The 13,344-nt window shown below is 44.6% G+C and overlaps 1 protein-coding gene across 2 annotated transcripts in view; it reads left to right on the plus strand.

Annotated features, from left to right (window-relative positions):
* Positions 1 to 1,705: 1,705 nt before the first annotated feature.
* MAP7D3 (MAP7 domain containing 3) overlaps positions 1,706 to 13,344 on the plus strand; it is a 33,601-nt gene continuing 21,962 nt past the window's right edge. For both annotated transcript variants that reach the window (XM_088151779.1, XM_088151780.1), the window contains exons 1-5: positions 1,706 to 1,961; positions 8,844 to 8,939; positions 9,356 to 9,436; positions 11,276 to 11,439; positions 13,172 to 13,283. In XM_088151779.1, coding sequence (XP_088007905.1) covers positions 1,871 to 1,961; positions 8,844 to 8,939; positions 9,356 to 9,436; positions 11,276 to 11,439; positions 13,172 to 13,283 — 544 coding nt within the window. In that variant the 5' untranslated portion in view covers positions 1,706 to 1,870. The remainder of the gene's footprint in view (positions 1,962 to 8,843; positions 8,940 to 9,355; positions 9,437 to 11,275; positions 11,440 to 13,171; positions 13,284 to 13,344) is intronic.

A 13,344-nucleotide genomic window follows, 5' to 3' on the forward strand; every position in this document is an offset into this window, starting at 1 on the left:
GGATCGCGACCTCTAGTGACCCCTCACCACCTCCCTCTGCAACTGGCCCCATTTGCAAGCAGTTCCGATGCCGGGAACGTCTTCCTAGCGTTTCACCAGATTCCACCTTCTTCTAACTTAAAAGCACCCTCTGTGCACAAAAGATTTGCCTAAATCAGTGTTTCTCAACCTCAGCAACTGTAAGATGAGTAGACTTCAACTCCCAGAATTCCCCAGCCCGCTGCTGGGGAATTCTGGGAGTTGAAGTCCAAACATCTCGACGCTGCCAAAGTTGAGAAACACCGGTCTAAATCATGCAGAAACAGGAGGTGTGTTGAATCCAAATCTCCAGCTTGAATCGTACTTTTTAAATCATTTTTGTTTTTAATGTCAGTGGATGTGACGGCCGCTGGCGAGACCAACTGAATGAACCTGTAGTCATAATTTCACACCTTCTTCCACATTTGGCACTTCAGGGCAACCGGCTAGAGCCTTTCTGGGACATTCCAGCAGGTATTTAAAGAGTGCAGCTCTGGTCCTTGAGCCTAAATATACCCGTTTCCCTGCACCTCTCCTCCCAGGGCTTAATTTCCGATCACCCTCCTTGCTCTTCTCCGCACAAGATTGGGACTGTCTGAATTCCTCTTAAAACAGTGGTGCAAGAACTAGAGGCAGTCCTCAGGATGTCGGGATCTATAGTCGAAGTTGGTTGTTCCGTAGTTTATTTTTCCCAAGCCCTCATCCAGCACACTGGAAGGAGGCCTAACTTAGCTCTGATTGCATGGTGGGTAAAAGCACCCTTAACTCAGGTCTGCAACAAAGTCAAGAGCCTTCATAAATTCAGAGTGTGATCATATTCATACGCAGAACAGCAATTACGCCTCCTTCTTTCATAATTAACTCCATAATTTTCATAATTAACTGCCGAAAGAGAGACCTGGGAAATGAAGGTGGAGTCTGGTGCCAGATAATCTTCTTTAAGTGGGAATTTGCAGGCCCTGCTGGACATTTAGTTGGTGTGCAGAGTGAGTCGGTCCTTCAACCAAGTCCGCATTTTGTTTTGTTTTTAAGTTATATAAATATATATTTAAATATTTTCACATTGTCCAAGATCTTATGCTTTAAAGGGGTGTTTTTCAAACCTGTCAATTTTAAGATGTTTGGACTTCAACTCCCAGAATTCCCCAGGCTATTGTGTTTCACAATGCACCACTCCTTAGGCAGTGCACAGACTCGGGGAGCTGCAATCAACATTGCAGGCTGGTTTGTGTGAATCCAGCCATTGGTCAACAAGCCAAGATGAAAACAGGTCTTGGCAGCCTATGTAAACCTATGACTGCTGGGGATGGAACCTCCCCTAGGAAACGTCCTTAAAGACGACTAAGGACAGGGAAGGATGCGGCCCCCAAAAGGGAGGAGCTTTATCCCGCAGAGGGAGAAAGGGTTTTCCATAGGGAAAGCGGGAACCGAACCGCCGACCCTCGAAGCACAACTTGAGCGAGTCGCTATGCGCAGGCGCGAGGGAGGGAAAGGAGCGCGCTTCCACTTCCTTGCCCCGCTCTGCGCAGCCGAGGCTCCATCCTCGCGCATGCGCATTGCCCCCTCTACCAGCCTGGGGGTTCGTTTCCCGCCTGGCCGGAGGCGAAGCTTTCCGAACGCCCGAGCAGCGGGCGGGCGCATGCGCCCTCCGCCGTCACCCCCAGCGAAAGGGCTCCAGGGCGTGGCCTCGGCCGCGCCTGCGCCGTCGCGCCCGCCGCCGTCCCCGCGTCCCATCGGCGGTTCCGCGCCACCGGCCTGAGGCGGCGGCGGCGGCAGTGTGTCTGCCGGTGAAGCGAGTGAGCGAGCGCCGGGGTGCCTCTCGTCCGCCCGCCGGCCAGCTCGGGGGGCGAAGATGGCGGAGGGGAGCGGCGGCGGGGCGCCTCCCGGGGTCCCCGCGCCGCCGCCGCCCCCCCCGACGCTGAGGGGGCTGCGGGAGCAGATGGGTGAGCCAGTCGGGGGGGCCCTGCCGCCCCTTCCCCTCCAATCCTCCGTGTCGCCCCCGTTTTATACCCTAAAACTCTCCTTGCCCTTCCTCCGTGGCCCCCTTCTTAAGGGGGGGTCTTCCCCTCCTCCCCCTCACCACCCGACCCTATTACCGCTTCGCCTCCCGCTGGACCGATCTGGATTCCTCTGCTCCGGCCTTGCCAAGCGGCTGGACTACAGGTTCCATCATCCTGTTACCGCCGTGGGGGCGGGGGTTATAGCTCAGCCCAGCTCGGGGGGGGGTGAGGCTGGGGGCTGTCGGCCGATGCCTCCGCAAGGCTTGGGGGGGCTAGCTGGGATAGGATGGGGGGGCTGGTTCTCTCTGGAGTGCCCGATGGGGCTTGTAGTTCACGTCTGGGAGGCCCGGGTTGGGTGGGTGGGGCTGGCTTAGGAGAGGGGCTCTGGGGGTCCCAGAGTGAGATACCTTAATTTGACATCTCCCTTTTCATCCCACCCATTTTCACCTCCTTTCTGCCTTTTCTACCCCTGCACACACACCCCCCATGCTCATTATACTAATCTTTCCCCCACTTTATCATCACAGGCTCTGCTCACACAACCTCCTGTCCCTTAACCTCGTCAGAGCCCTCTTCCCCTTTCTCCTCATCTTTTAGTCCGCTTTCAACCCCCCCCCCCTTAGTCATCCATCACCACCCTCCTTCCTATTTCCCAACATCCAGCTGCCGGCGCTCTCTTATCCCCCCCATAGCAAAATGCTGGAGGTTCCCCTTTTGTTGCCTCGAAGTGCCTCCTCTTCCGCCTGGCCTCCCTCCCTACCTGCATTCTCTTCGCCTCTGTTTTGTGGACAAAAGAAACTTTTGCATTTTCTTAGATCCAGAGGAGATCTAGAATCCTAGCATCTAATCATTCCGCTGCTGCCCCCACCACCCCCACCTCTATCTATCCAGGGCTTAAAAAATAGTCTGGAAATCTGTTTGCATCTGAAGTCCTGCTATTTTTCTCTGCCGTGGCCAGAAAAGCCAATATATGCGGCCAGAAAAGCCAGTATATAAGCTAAGCGCATGGCCTCCTCTCCCCCACCTTCTCTGCGTTGTATCTGCTTTCCAGGGTTTGTTTAGAAATCTGCAGCGTTGTGCTGCAGTTTAGTTCCCGTCTGTTTAAAACAAAAGTCCTATTTGCTGTATCCATTGGTGGGGGTTTCTTTTCTTGCTACTGCACTGATTTCCCTGCAGATCAGGCTCAACATTAGTTTGCAAGTATTTTTAACCTGTGAGGTATCATCTCCCTTCAGCCATGAGACGTAATCACTTGAGTGCCATATTTTGATCAGAAAACTTTGAGCCGTACTTTGAAGTTTTGCTTCTGCTATGGCCAAGGTGTGTGAATCACCAAATTCGGTGCCTTTAACAGGAGGCTGCCGAAAGAATAAATCTGTCAATAGTTGCTGATCATCAAGAGTATAATGACTAGGATTGTGCAGCACTTGGCATTTGAGGGGGGCAAGGTACTTCAGAACACGTGGAGGTATAAATGCCTGTCTGCAGTTCTTTAAGCAAAATGTGTCTTCTAGGAATCACGGGGCACTGTGGAAGGCAGCTGTGCACTTCCAGGAAAGGTGTGGCCCCTGTAAGGAGCTGCAGACAGGTGTTCATGTCCTGAAGCATCTTTTCACCTTCAAATCCAGTGGCACACAGCCCTATACATTACCACCTAAGTGCTTACTGGGCAACAGCTGCAGGAGAGAGCCTCATCCTGTAGCACCTCGTTGGCCTCTTGGAAAGATGCTAACCTGGGTGGGCCTTTGGTCTTATTCATTAAGGCCACTGTGATGCATTCTGATCAGTTGATTAATGTTATTGTAGTACTTGTTAATTGTGCGACAGAAAGGCTGCTACTGCTTTCGAGTTGCTTTTACCCCTAATTGAATTAAGGTGTTGTGTTTATTCCCATCTTACAAACAGGGGACTCGGTCTTAAGAGCAGATGGCTCTGTCTAGATTGTGGTTTTATTCCTGTCTTCAGATTTAAATCAAGTCCAGCCCTTCACTTTCAAGAATTTAAACACTTGGCGACGGACAACAAATTGGAAAAATGCCCTGTGAATTTCTTTGCTTCTCCTTTGGGAAATGAGGGGTGATGTTATTTCCATGAAGTCTTCAGCAAAACTGCATCTGATGCAAAAGTTTTGTGCTTGGTTATCCTGGTGTCTTTTTATTTCATTAATAGTAGCAAAGTGAGGTGAAAAGGAGAAGAGGGCTGTGGTGGAGGCATAACATTTCTCCAGGGTCATTGCTGTCTTCCAAATGGTGAGGCCTCCCAGTGGCTTTTAATGGAAAAAAATGATACCCAATCACAGATGTCATACCTTATATCTAGGTTTTGTTTTGCAGTCCTTTTCATTGTGAATTTCTCTTAACTCTTGTATTCACATATAAGTTCAATTTAGTGAATGTGCTAGCAAACCAGGAGATACGGAGTTCCACTTTGCTCAGATTGTATGGACTGGAGCAAAGATGTGATATTTCAAGTGCAGGAACATAATAAAAACATTAACTCCCAAGCAACCATGACAGAATGTTACTCCGTACTGAGGCCTATTGTCTGTTCTTTCTCTTAGAGGGCAAACTTTTAAATCCTCTGATTTTTTTTTAGGGCTCAGTGCAGATGCTAACTTTTCCTTATCTCTTGAAAGAATGAACCCACCTCTTGTGAACTGTATTGATTTAACACCTCTTCATTTGTTTTCATGCAGCTACTCAGCCAGTCCACAAGCAGCTGCAGAGCAGATCAGCTTAAGAAAATGTAAAGTAATATACATGGTATATTCTTGAGTTGGTGTATGGTAGAGTCTTTTGATTCTTCTAATACTAGTTTCTGCCTGAAATTGGAGCAAATGCATTGTTTATTCCATTGCTGAGATTTCTTAATTCTGTGAGCAACAAGCAAACTGCAGAAGATTCTATAAAATGATTTACAAGCATAAGGGGGAAAATTGCATGTTGCATAATGCAGCTAACTAAGAACAATTATTTTATCTTTCTCAATAAATACATTAACACAACCCCTGTTAAATTGTTAATAGATTTTGTGTTGGATCCCCTGCTTGGTCAGATAGGAGACTAGGCCTGTAAGTATGTCTCAGTATAGATATCCATATATTATCATAATTCTTGGAGAAACAGTACAAAGATTAAGCTGCAATCATAAAATCTTATGAACTGTAGTGCCTGGTCAGAGATACAAGGGGAAATTGCCTTATCAAGAAATAAGAGGATCAGGGGTTAAAATGCATCCTACACAATAGAAGCATTATTGAGTCTCAAGAAAGAGATGGAATTGTGGTTTCAGAGTTGACTGTGGCCCGTTGTGATATGCAGTGCTGGGCTCTATTGTCACAGAGCTTTTGGGTTGGAGTAGTGGAACCAGGCGCATTCAACAATGGTGTGCCTAGAAACTCGAGAACAAACATCACTTAAGAGAAAAAGGTTTCAGTGGGTTTTCGTATGAGTGGGGGGAGAGGAAGGGAACCCACTTCCTTATCCTGAGATCAGGGAAGTAAAACAAGTAAAAGAATTATGAAAAGGAAGGCAGGAGCATGAAAACAGGAAAGACTTGGCACAAAATACAGTATTTCAGGAATATATACAAGAAATAAGAATCCTTGTTTTTAGAAAATGTCCTTACCTCTTTGTTCTTGATATAACTCAAGCATCTATCCTTAAATGTACATTTAGCATGGGAACATTTGTTTATTAGATTTATGTACTACCTTTCATTCAGGAGCTCCAAGTGGTATATATAGCATTCCCTTCTCCTACAACAATATTGTGACCGTAGGTTGGACTGAGAGTGACTGACCCCAAATCACCCAGTGAGTTTTCATGGTTGAAGATGAAGTCGAGCATGAATCTCCCTGGTCCCAGTCTAGCACCTTCAGCATTGTGCCACAGGTCTCAAGAGATAATTGATCGTGTCTTACCTGGCAAGAATCGGTAATGCCTTCAGTGCTATGTCATTGTATGGCCATTGTGAGACAGAACCTGGCTGGTGATTCGTTGCAGCAACATACAATAGTCGCCTGCACAAGAGTAGTGGTTACATGCATAGTTAAGGATGAGGTTCAGGCAACATTGGAGTTAATGCTGTGAATTAAAACAAAGGTCATGTTGAGTGTATCTCTGTTAGGGTTCAAATAGTTGAGACTTGACATTTTAATACTGATGCATTGTAAAATTTTGCATAAAATACCTGAAAGCTGAATGAACATTAGTGGTTAGTGCACTTCGCAAGACTCTTATCAGAGTCTTTTATTGTGAACTGCACACAATCTTTTGTTTAGTTTATATTAATTAATAGATCTCTGTGTCTAATACAGTTAATTAAAATAATGCAATAGCTTTCTAGACTTGTAGGGAAGTTTTACAAACAAGATTTATTTTCATTTTGATGGTCTCTTCAAACAGGCAATATTCTCATAGTGGTTCTCTGGGATTACCTTTGAATATTTTTTGCTCCGTTGTTCCTCCACAAAGGAACTTGGTATGAAAGTGCTAGCTGTTCTACTTCCCCTCTCTTTGTTTTAACAGAAGTTAACAAATTTCCCCCTCTGGACAAAGGCAAATCTGTGAAGGGAGTTCGCTTAAACTCTCAAGATGCTTGGCAAATTTGAGAAGCTGGGAGAAAGAGCAATCAGTCTGTGATAATCTACTTCATGTAATGTAGCAAATAAAATGGTTGCTGGATCCTTAAAATTCCAGAGAGGGTTTTTCCACTCTGCTTGCATATCTCCCTTGCCCATTACTATAACCTCGTTTAATTGTTTGAAACTTGTAGTTTAATTTTCCAGTGTTGTGCAGCTGTTTCTCATTTGGGACTATACACTGGGAGTGAGGATGGAACGCTTGCCTCTCTAATATGAACCTGAAACAGATGGACCTTGAACCGAGTTCATTGCTCTTCATAACTTCATAGTTTTTTACTTATCTGTGTAGTCCACAGCACAGTTGCCCACACAAGGCTTTTAGTCCTGAATGGTTTGTGTGAATAATACAACACAAATGTGGAATTCATGGCAGATTCCCAAAAAGAACTATATGCCTTTCTTCCTGGTGACACAGTAACGAAAAAAGAGCATGGGTGGGTGTGCATATGTAGTCAGTATATGTTGCGGTATATTCAGTAATTCCAGAACTACTGTTTAAAAGAAGCCATGATGCTGTATTTTTATATGATTGTCCTAAACTTTTAGTCAAGAGCTGCAGCAGAGATTTAATTTGAAAGAATAGCAACACTATTCTTTCAAATTAAATTAGTGTCCACTGTTCAGAGACACTGGACTTAGTGGCCATTGTCAATTACAGGCAGTCTTCACTTAACAGTCATTCATTTAGTGACTGTTTGAAATTACAGTGGTGCTGAACAAAGGGACTTACAACCGGTCCTCGCACTTGCAACCATCGCAGCACCCCCTTGGTCACATGATCGCGATCCGGGCATTTGGCAACCAGCTCGCACTTATGACGGTTGCAGCGTCCCGAGGTCATGTGATCGCCATTTGTGACTTTCCCAGCCGGCTTCCAGCTAGCAAAATCAGTGGGGAACCGCATGATTTGCTTAACAACCACTGCAAAAAAGGTCGTAAAATCAGGCACAACTCACTTAATTGCCCCACTTAACAAATTTTCCAATCCCTATTGTTAAGTGAGGACTACCTGTATTTCATTTGGGACTGAGCATTTTGAGATTATTGTTCTCAGATGCAGTCTTAGGAGGATAATTGCCATGCAGATCAGGTTGTCATGGAGAGGTGAAACAGTTTTCTTTCTTTCCATCCTTTCATTTTTCCATGCTCAGAGAGAAAGCTATAATCAGGGGTAAGGAACCTAGTTGCTTTTGCAGAATCCCCCATGTTGATTATAAAACTTTATATCTTTTGATCAGATGGGAAAGAGAACTTTTTCCTCTGAAATGAGAGGCCATCTAATTTAATTGTGGTTGACTAGTGTAAATTTTAGATTCCTAGTTTTCCATTTCCTGAACAGTTCAGTGTAGTTATTTTGGCATGGTGTCCGTTAACTGGACTGCCCTACATCAATAGATTTATCTGAAAATTCAGGATACATTAAAGGGTGGAAAAGCATAATCTCTTCTTTTTTAAAAATGCGTATGGAAGAAATTTTGAATGGGTATAAGTTACAGCCTGTGTTCAGAACGCGAAGATGGGGGCGTGAGTTGACATATCCTCCAGGGTCAAAACAGAAGAGGTGGAACAGAGTATAAGGACTGTCTCCTCACTGCTCTCTCTTCTCACCTTCATTGTTGGGTCAATTAGAAAAGATATGGATGATTGTGGTTTAATGGCTGGGAATGAGGGTTGAACCATGTCAGTTGATGAAAAAGACAAAAAAGCAAGGTATTTTGAGTCACCAAACTTACAGGTTTTCAGACTTTGCCTTGTTTTGACACCTCGATTCCTGAGCAGGTACAGCGCCTTCAGATGGAATGGTGGATGGTGACTTTCTGTGTTTTGGCTCATGCCAGCTATGAAAACTAGCTGATTGGTAGATGTGGGGCTACACGGACCCATCATTTAATACCCATCATTTTCCTTATATCAGAATAAAATTCAAAACTCTGTGCTAATCCCTGCTCTAACCCAGATTACCATGGACCCAACTATATAAAATGACCTTCAGACCATCAAAGGGTAAGGAGCATGATCTTCCAGAGAAGGACTTTTAGAGATATAAACTCTGGATTTGGGGAGATTTTCCTGTACAAAAAGCAGATTTGAATAGTGTAATCCAAGCAAGTCTCTGAAGCACCCAACTGTTGCGTGAATTATGGATTTGTTTCAACAAGGTCTGGTATTTTTCTTAACAGTTGCTGCAGCACAAGCATTAGCAGAAGAAAGAAGGAACCAAGGCAGTGTTAGCACTGTTTCACTCCAGTCTCCAATAAGCACAAAATCAAAACCAGGTAAAATCCATGCTTTTAGTACAACTATTCTATATTTTGATCTGGATAGCAGTTCTTTGGGTTCAGTTCATATTTACTCAGAAGTTTTAATTCCCATTCTTACTTTCAAAGAATCTTTCAAAATTAGATGAATGAAAGTGGCTAGTATCCTCCTGTAACCTGGGAAACAGCTATCCCAGTGTGTGTCCTCTTAATAGTGATGTATAATGTAAGAAAAAAAGTGAATTAAGATTTCCTGCAGTGGGTTAGAAAATACATTGGCAGAGCCATTCATGTTAAGCACCAATATGTACCCTTGCACATGAATGTGGTATACGTGTGCATGGATGTAAACGTGCATGCTTTGCTGGAATTGGTCCCTTGTTTCTCTAAAACTGTCCAGTGGGCAAAGCATTTGAATTTTCTGTCTTTTACAGTGATAGATGGTTCTCTCTTGAAGTCAGAAGAAAGGCAGAGGCTTGCCAAGGAACGTAGAGAAGAGCGAGAGAGGCAGCATGGTATGGTCCCAGTTAATAAAGCTTGTGCATACAAAGTTTTTTTATGTTCCGTTGCATGGATGTATATGACTGCAGCAGCTGGTGGGAGGGGTAAGCTTTTTATGACCTATTTCAATTCACATGCCTTTGTCTTCCGGTTTCCACCTGCATAGGTAGGGTTTGTTAAATATTTGCATACATGGGGATATGCAGATACAGTTTTAAATGTTCAGTGTATTTGCCAAAATGTGTGTTTCTGACGTGCATTTAATCCAAATTATACATTGCTAAATGTATTATATCCTATAATTTATATTTTCAAACATTTTAATGCCTTGAGTTAAGAATCAGAGCAGCACGAAATACCAAACCCAAAAAATAGTTTTATTCTGATCTAGACATTGGTTGGGGGCTGGGGGGTTGCAAATTACTGTAGGTCCTCTTGGGCTGGGAATCACAGTTTAATCCCCCGTTGCAAGATCAAGAAGACAGTAGTGCAAGGTTGAGGCTTTGCTTTTCAACAGCACATTGGTGATTGCTCCTGTTGCAAAGAAGAACTATCAAAACACAGAGGAATTGTCTCCTCAAAGGCTGACACTCCAGACTGGGGCTAAGTGGAGCTTTGACTGATCACATGGTAGGGTTTCCAGTCATGTGCAGAGCATACTTCCAGGGTTGCCAAGTTCCAGATCTCAGCAACGAATTTCTTTTTTCCGATTCCAGAGGGAGATTTTTGACTGAATTTTACACAGAATTTGTGTGCCTAAGGAAAAAAAAAAAAAAAATAGGTTCCTACAAGTGATCCAAAGAACCCTTTTTAACCCTGTTGAAATATATTTTCTCCTCCCCTCCTTGATCCTAGCTGGAGGGTAAGCAGGAGGGATGGGGCAACTCAGATGGCACCAGGTAACCCTTTGTGAGCGAGTGTAGTTTCCCATCAGGGATGTTGGGACTGCAACTCCTAGAACTGCCTCTGGCCACGTTAGCGGAGAATTTTGGAAAAGGCAGCCCCACCCCTTCTGGAAGATTCCAGGTTGACTCAGCTGAGATAGAAATAAACACCCATTTCTGTTTTGTCAGAGGCAGATCTTGATCCCTAGCATGCAGCAACTAATGTCACAGGCCATGATGGTTAATTCTTTGTCTAAAGGCCAAGAAGACAAGCAGGCCTCTGTGATACTTATAGGTTAATGCAGGGTTTCTCAACCTCTTGCTGGCTGGGGAATCGTGGGAATTGAAGTCCATACAACTTAAGGTCGCTGAGGTTGAGAAACCCTGGGTTAATGGAGGATAACAAAAGCTTGGGCTGTGGGAGGCCAGAATATTCCATACCATGACTTCGTCACCTTCCCTCAAGGAGAACTGGCTTATGAGAATAGATCCAGACGGTTTGAGTTCCTGCTTCTTCAGTTCTGCATTACTCCATTCCATGCAGAAAAGCCGAGTTTCCTTCTATTCCCCTGCAAAGAGGGCCATGAGAAAAATAACTCTGCAGAACCTCTGGGGCATTGGGTTGGCTTCATCTTCTCCTTGGGATTTGATCATCTAATGAGACCTGAGCACTGACTTTTGGTTTTGGATTGTAGTAAAAAGTGCATCATTGGTGTAAAACAAGACACTTGATTCTTCCTCTTTCTCTGTTTTTCCTTGACCTCAAGCAGATAAGGTGGATTCTGGCAAGGCTTCTGCTCCTGTTGGAGCTGATTGAGCATACAACATCTGATCAGTGTCTCTCTCTCCCTCTCTCGGATTTCTGTAAAACTCGGGGGGGGGTTGTTTTTGCGTTTGCCAGCGTAATACATTTCCCTCTTCCGGTCTCTGTAGCGTTTCACGTTTCTGTACTTCTGGTGAAACTTACAGCTGCCAAAGAAACGCAGTTACTGGAGAAGGAGAAAAAAGCAAAGCTGCAATATGAAAAGCAACTGGAGGAGAAGCAGAAGAAGCTGAGGGAGCAGAAGCTGAAAGAGCAACAGAGAAGAGCTGCTGTGGAACAGAAAAGAAAACAGAAGATTGAAGAGGAAAAAGTACAGTGCGACTTAATGTTGCTGTGACTAAGAGATGAGTTAACACGGGGGTTGAGCTTTTAGCTGAGGCCAGTAAGAACTGACACCTCAGATAAAATTGGATGCAAACATTTTATATCTGCAATTCCTCTTTTCGTCATAGTCGAATCTCTCTCTTTCTCTCTACCCCCTGCCCTGCCCTCCAGAACTTGGCCAGTTCTGAAGCACTGCCTCCTGCATTTTTCTCCCCAAAAGCAGCCCTGTGAGGTCGGCTGGGTTGAAAGGGACCGGCCCAAAGTCGCTCAGAGACCTTCCATAGCTGAGGGTGAATCTGGACCTAGTTCTTCCCAGTCCTTCTCCCAACCCCTTCACACTACAGCCTGTTGAATGCTAGTAGTAAGAATATCTGGCAGTGACGCTGGTTAGATGGCTCTATAAATGTCCGACCACAAACAGTTTGACTGTGGTTGATGCATTTTTATTTGAAAGATTGTGAGAAGATGGGGTACGAAGCTTTGCTTTATTGGCGTTCTTATTAGCTAGCTTTTCGCTCTGGCTGGGACTGTTCAGTTCAATGTGGCTGTTTCAGCATGCAGACTTTATATTCTGCAGTGCCCATCTTATTAATCCTGCTTGAGACAGCTTCCTAATTGAAGTTTTGCAGCTCTTCTTTCCTTAAGTTTGTCACTTCACTGTAGTTATTCTCAGTGTCTCCCCGGTACATTCTGCATTTATATAAGTTTCCCTTATTCTACTAATCGCAATGTTTGTGCAGCTTCCAAGTAAACATCCAGAAGTCTCCCCACATTTTTAATTGAACCATCCCCACTTCTAGGGCATTTGTTTGTGAAGAAGTTCACTGAATTCTAATTGATAGCTTAGTCCTTGAACAAAAGTGTTTGGTGATAGGCAATATTAGGCAGCCTGTAGTTCCTGGTCGTATTAGGTGACTAAAAGTTTCCACTGACATGACAGCCTCTTGGTGAGAATAATAAGCAGAGTCATAAAAATACAGTGGTGTGAGCTCATTTGTCTGGTGTAGGGAAGATCTATAAGCGGATGAAAGAGGCAGCCACGTGCCAGCCATTTAGACACTTCCTGCCTGTTATAGTCTGCTTGCAATGGGGTTGCACACCTTATTTTCTTTCCTGTGCCAATCAGTGGAATTTCCTAAAACCTGATGGTTGAAAATTTCTCCGTGAATTGGTTGTCACATTCCAGTCAGTGCAGAAGGGTACTGTAAAGAGGAAATCCATCTGATTTGTGGTTGAATTAGCCAGTTCTTTTCCCAACTAGTTCAGACTTTCTGTGAGAATCTTGGATTTTAGCATTCCTTCAAATAGAAACCATTCTGAATCATTAGTAATTCTGGGTATTCCTGCATTTTGAAGTGAAATCCCCCCCCCCAGTGCACCTGCCAGTAATAATCTTCCCAGGCTGAGGAGAATAAACTAACATAAGGAACCATTGTGTGGTACTAGTGCGAGAAATTGTACAAACAGCAGGAATTGATTTGCTCATCCATCAGGCCTCCTGCCAGATGATAGCTGAATATGTGCACGTTAGAGCAAATGCTGTTTATCAGCAAGATTATGGCTAATCAGTCTTCAGGTTGTCTTTTGAATTCTTACTGGTGACCTAAAGTAAAAGCAGACCTTTGGTTAATAATCAGCTCCCAGAGGAATAATTTTCTGCTTTTCCACGGGCAGTAATCATTCTCATGCCCTAATTCCAGTGATGATTTGATCTATAGGAGCATTATGAAGCCGTGGTACATCGAACGTTGGAACGCAGCCAGCGTCTGGAAACGCGGCAGAAGCGATGGTCGTGGGGTGGCTCTGTGACAGATCCCGACGGGAAGTCAGGTGGGTCCCAAGGTCTCAACCGTGGTCAGTCTGTCTGGAATGTTCTAGGAAGTGACGTTCG

The sequence above is a fragment of the Python bivittatus genome, unplaced genomic scaffold (genome assembly GCF_059951505.1).
Source record: "Python bivittatus isolate LINGU-HERP-01145 unplaced genomic scaffold, Pbiv_v1 ctg000670_np1212, whole genome shotgun sequence".
Classification (NCBI taxonomy): domain Eukaryota; kingdom Metazoa; phylum Chordata; class Lepidosauria; order Squamata; family Pythonidae; genus Python; species Python bivittatus.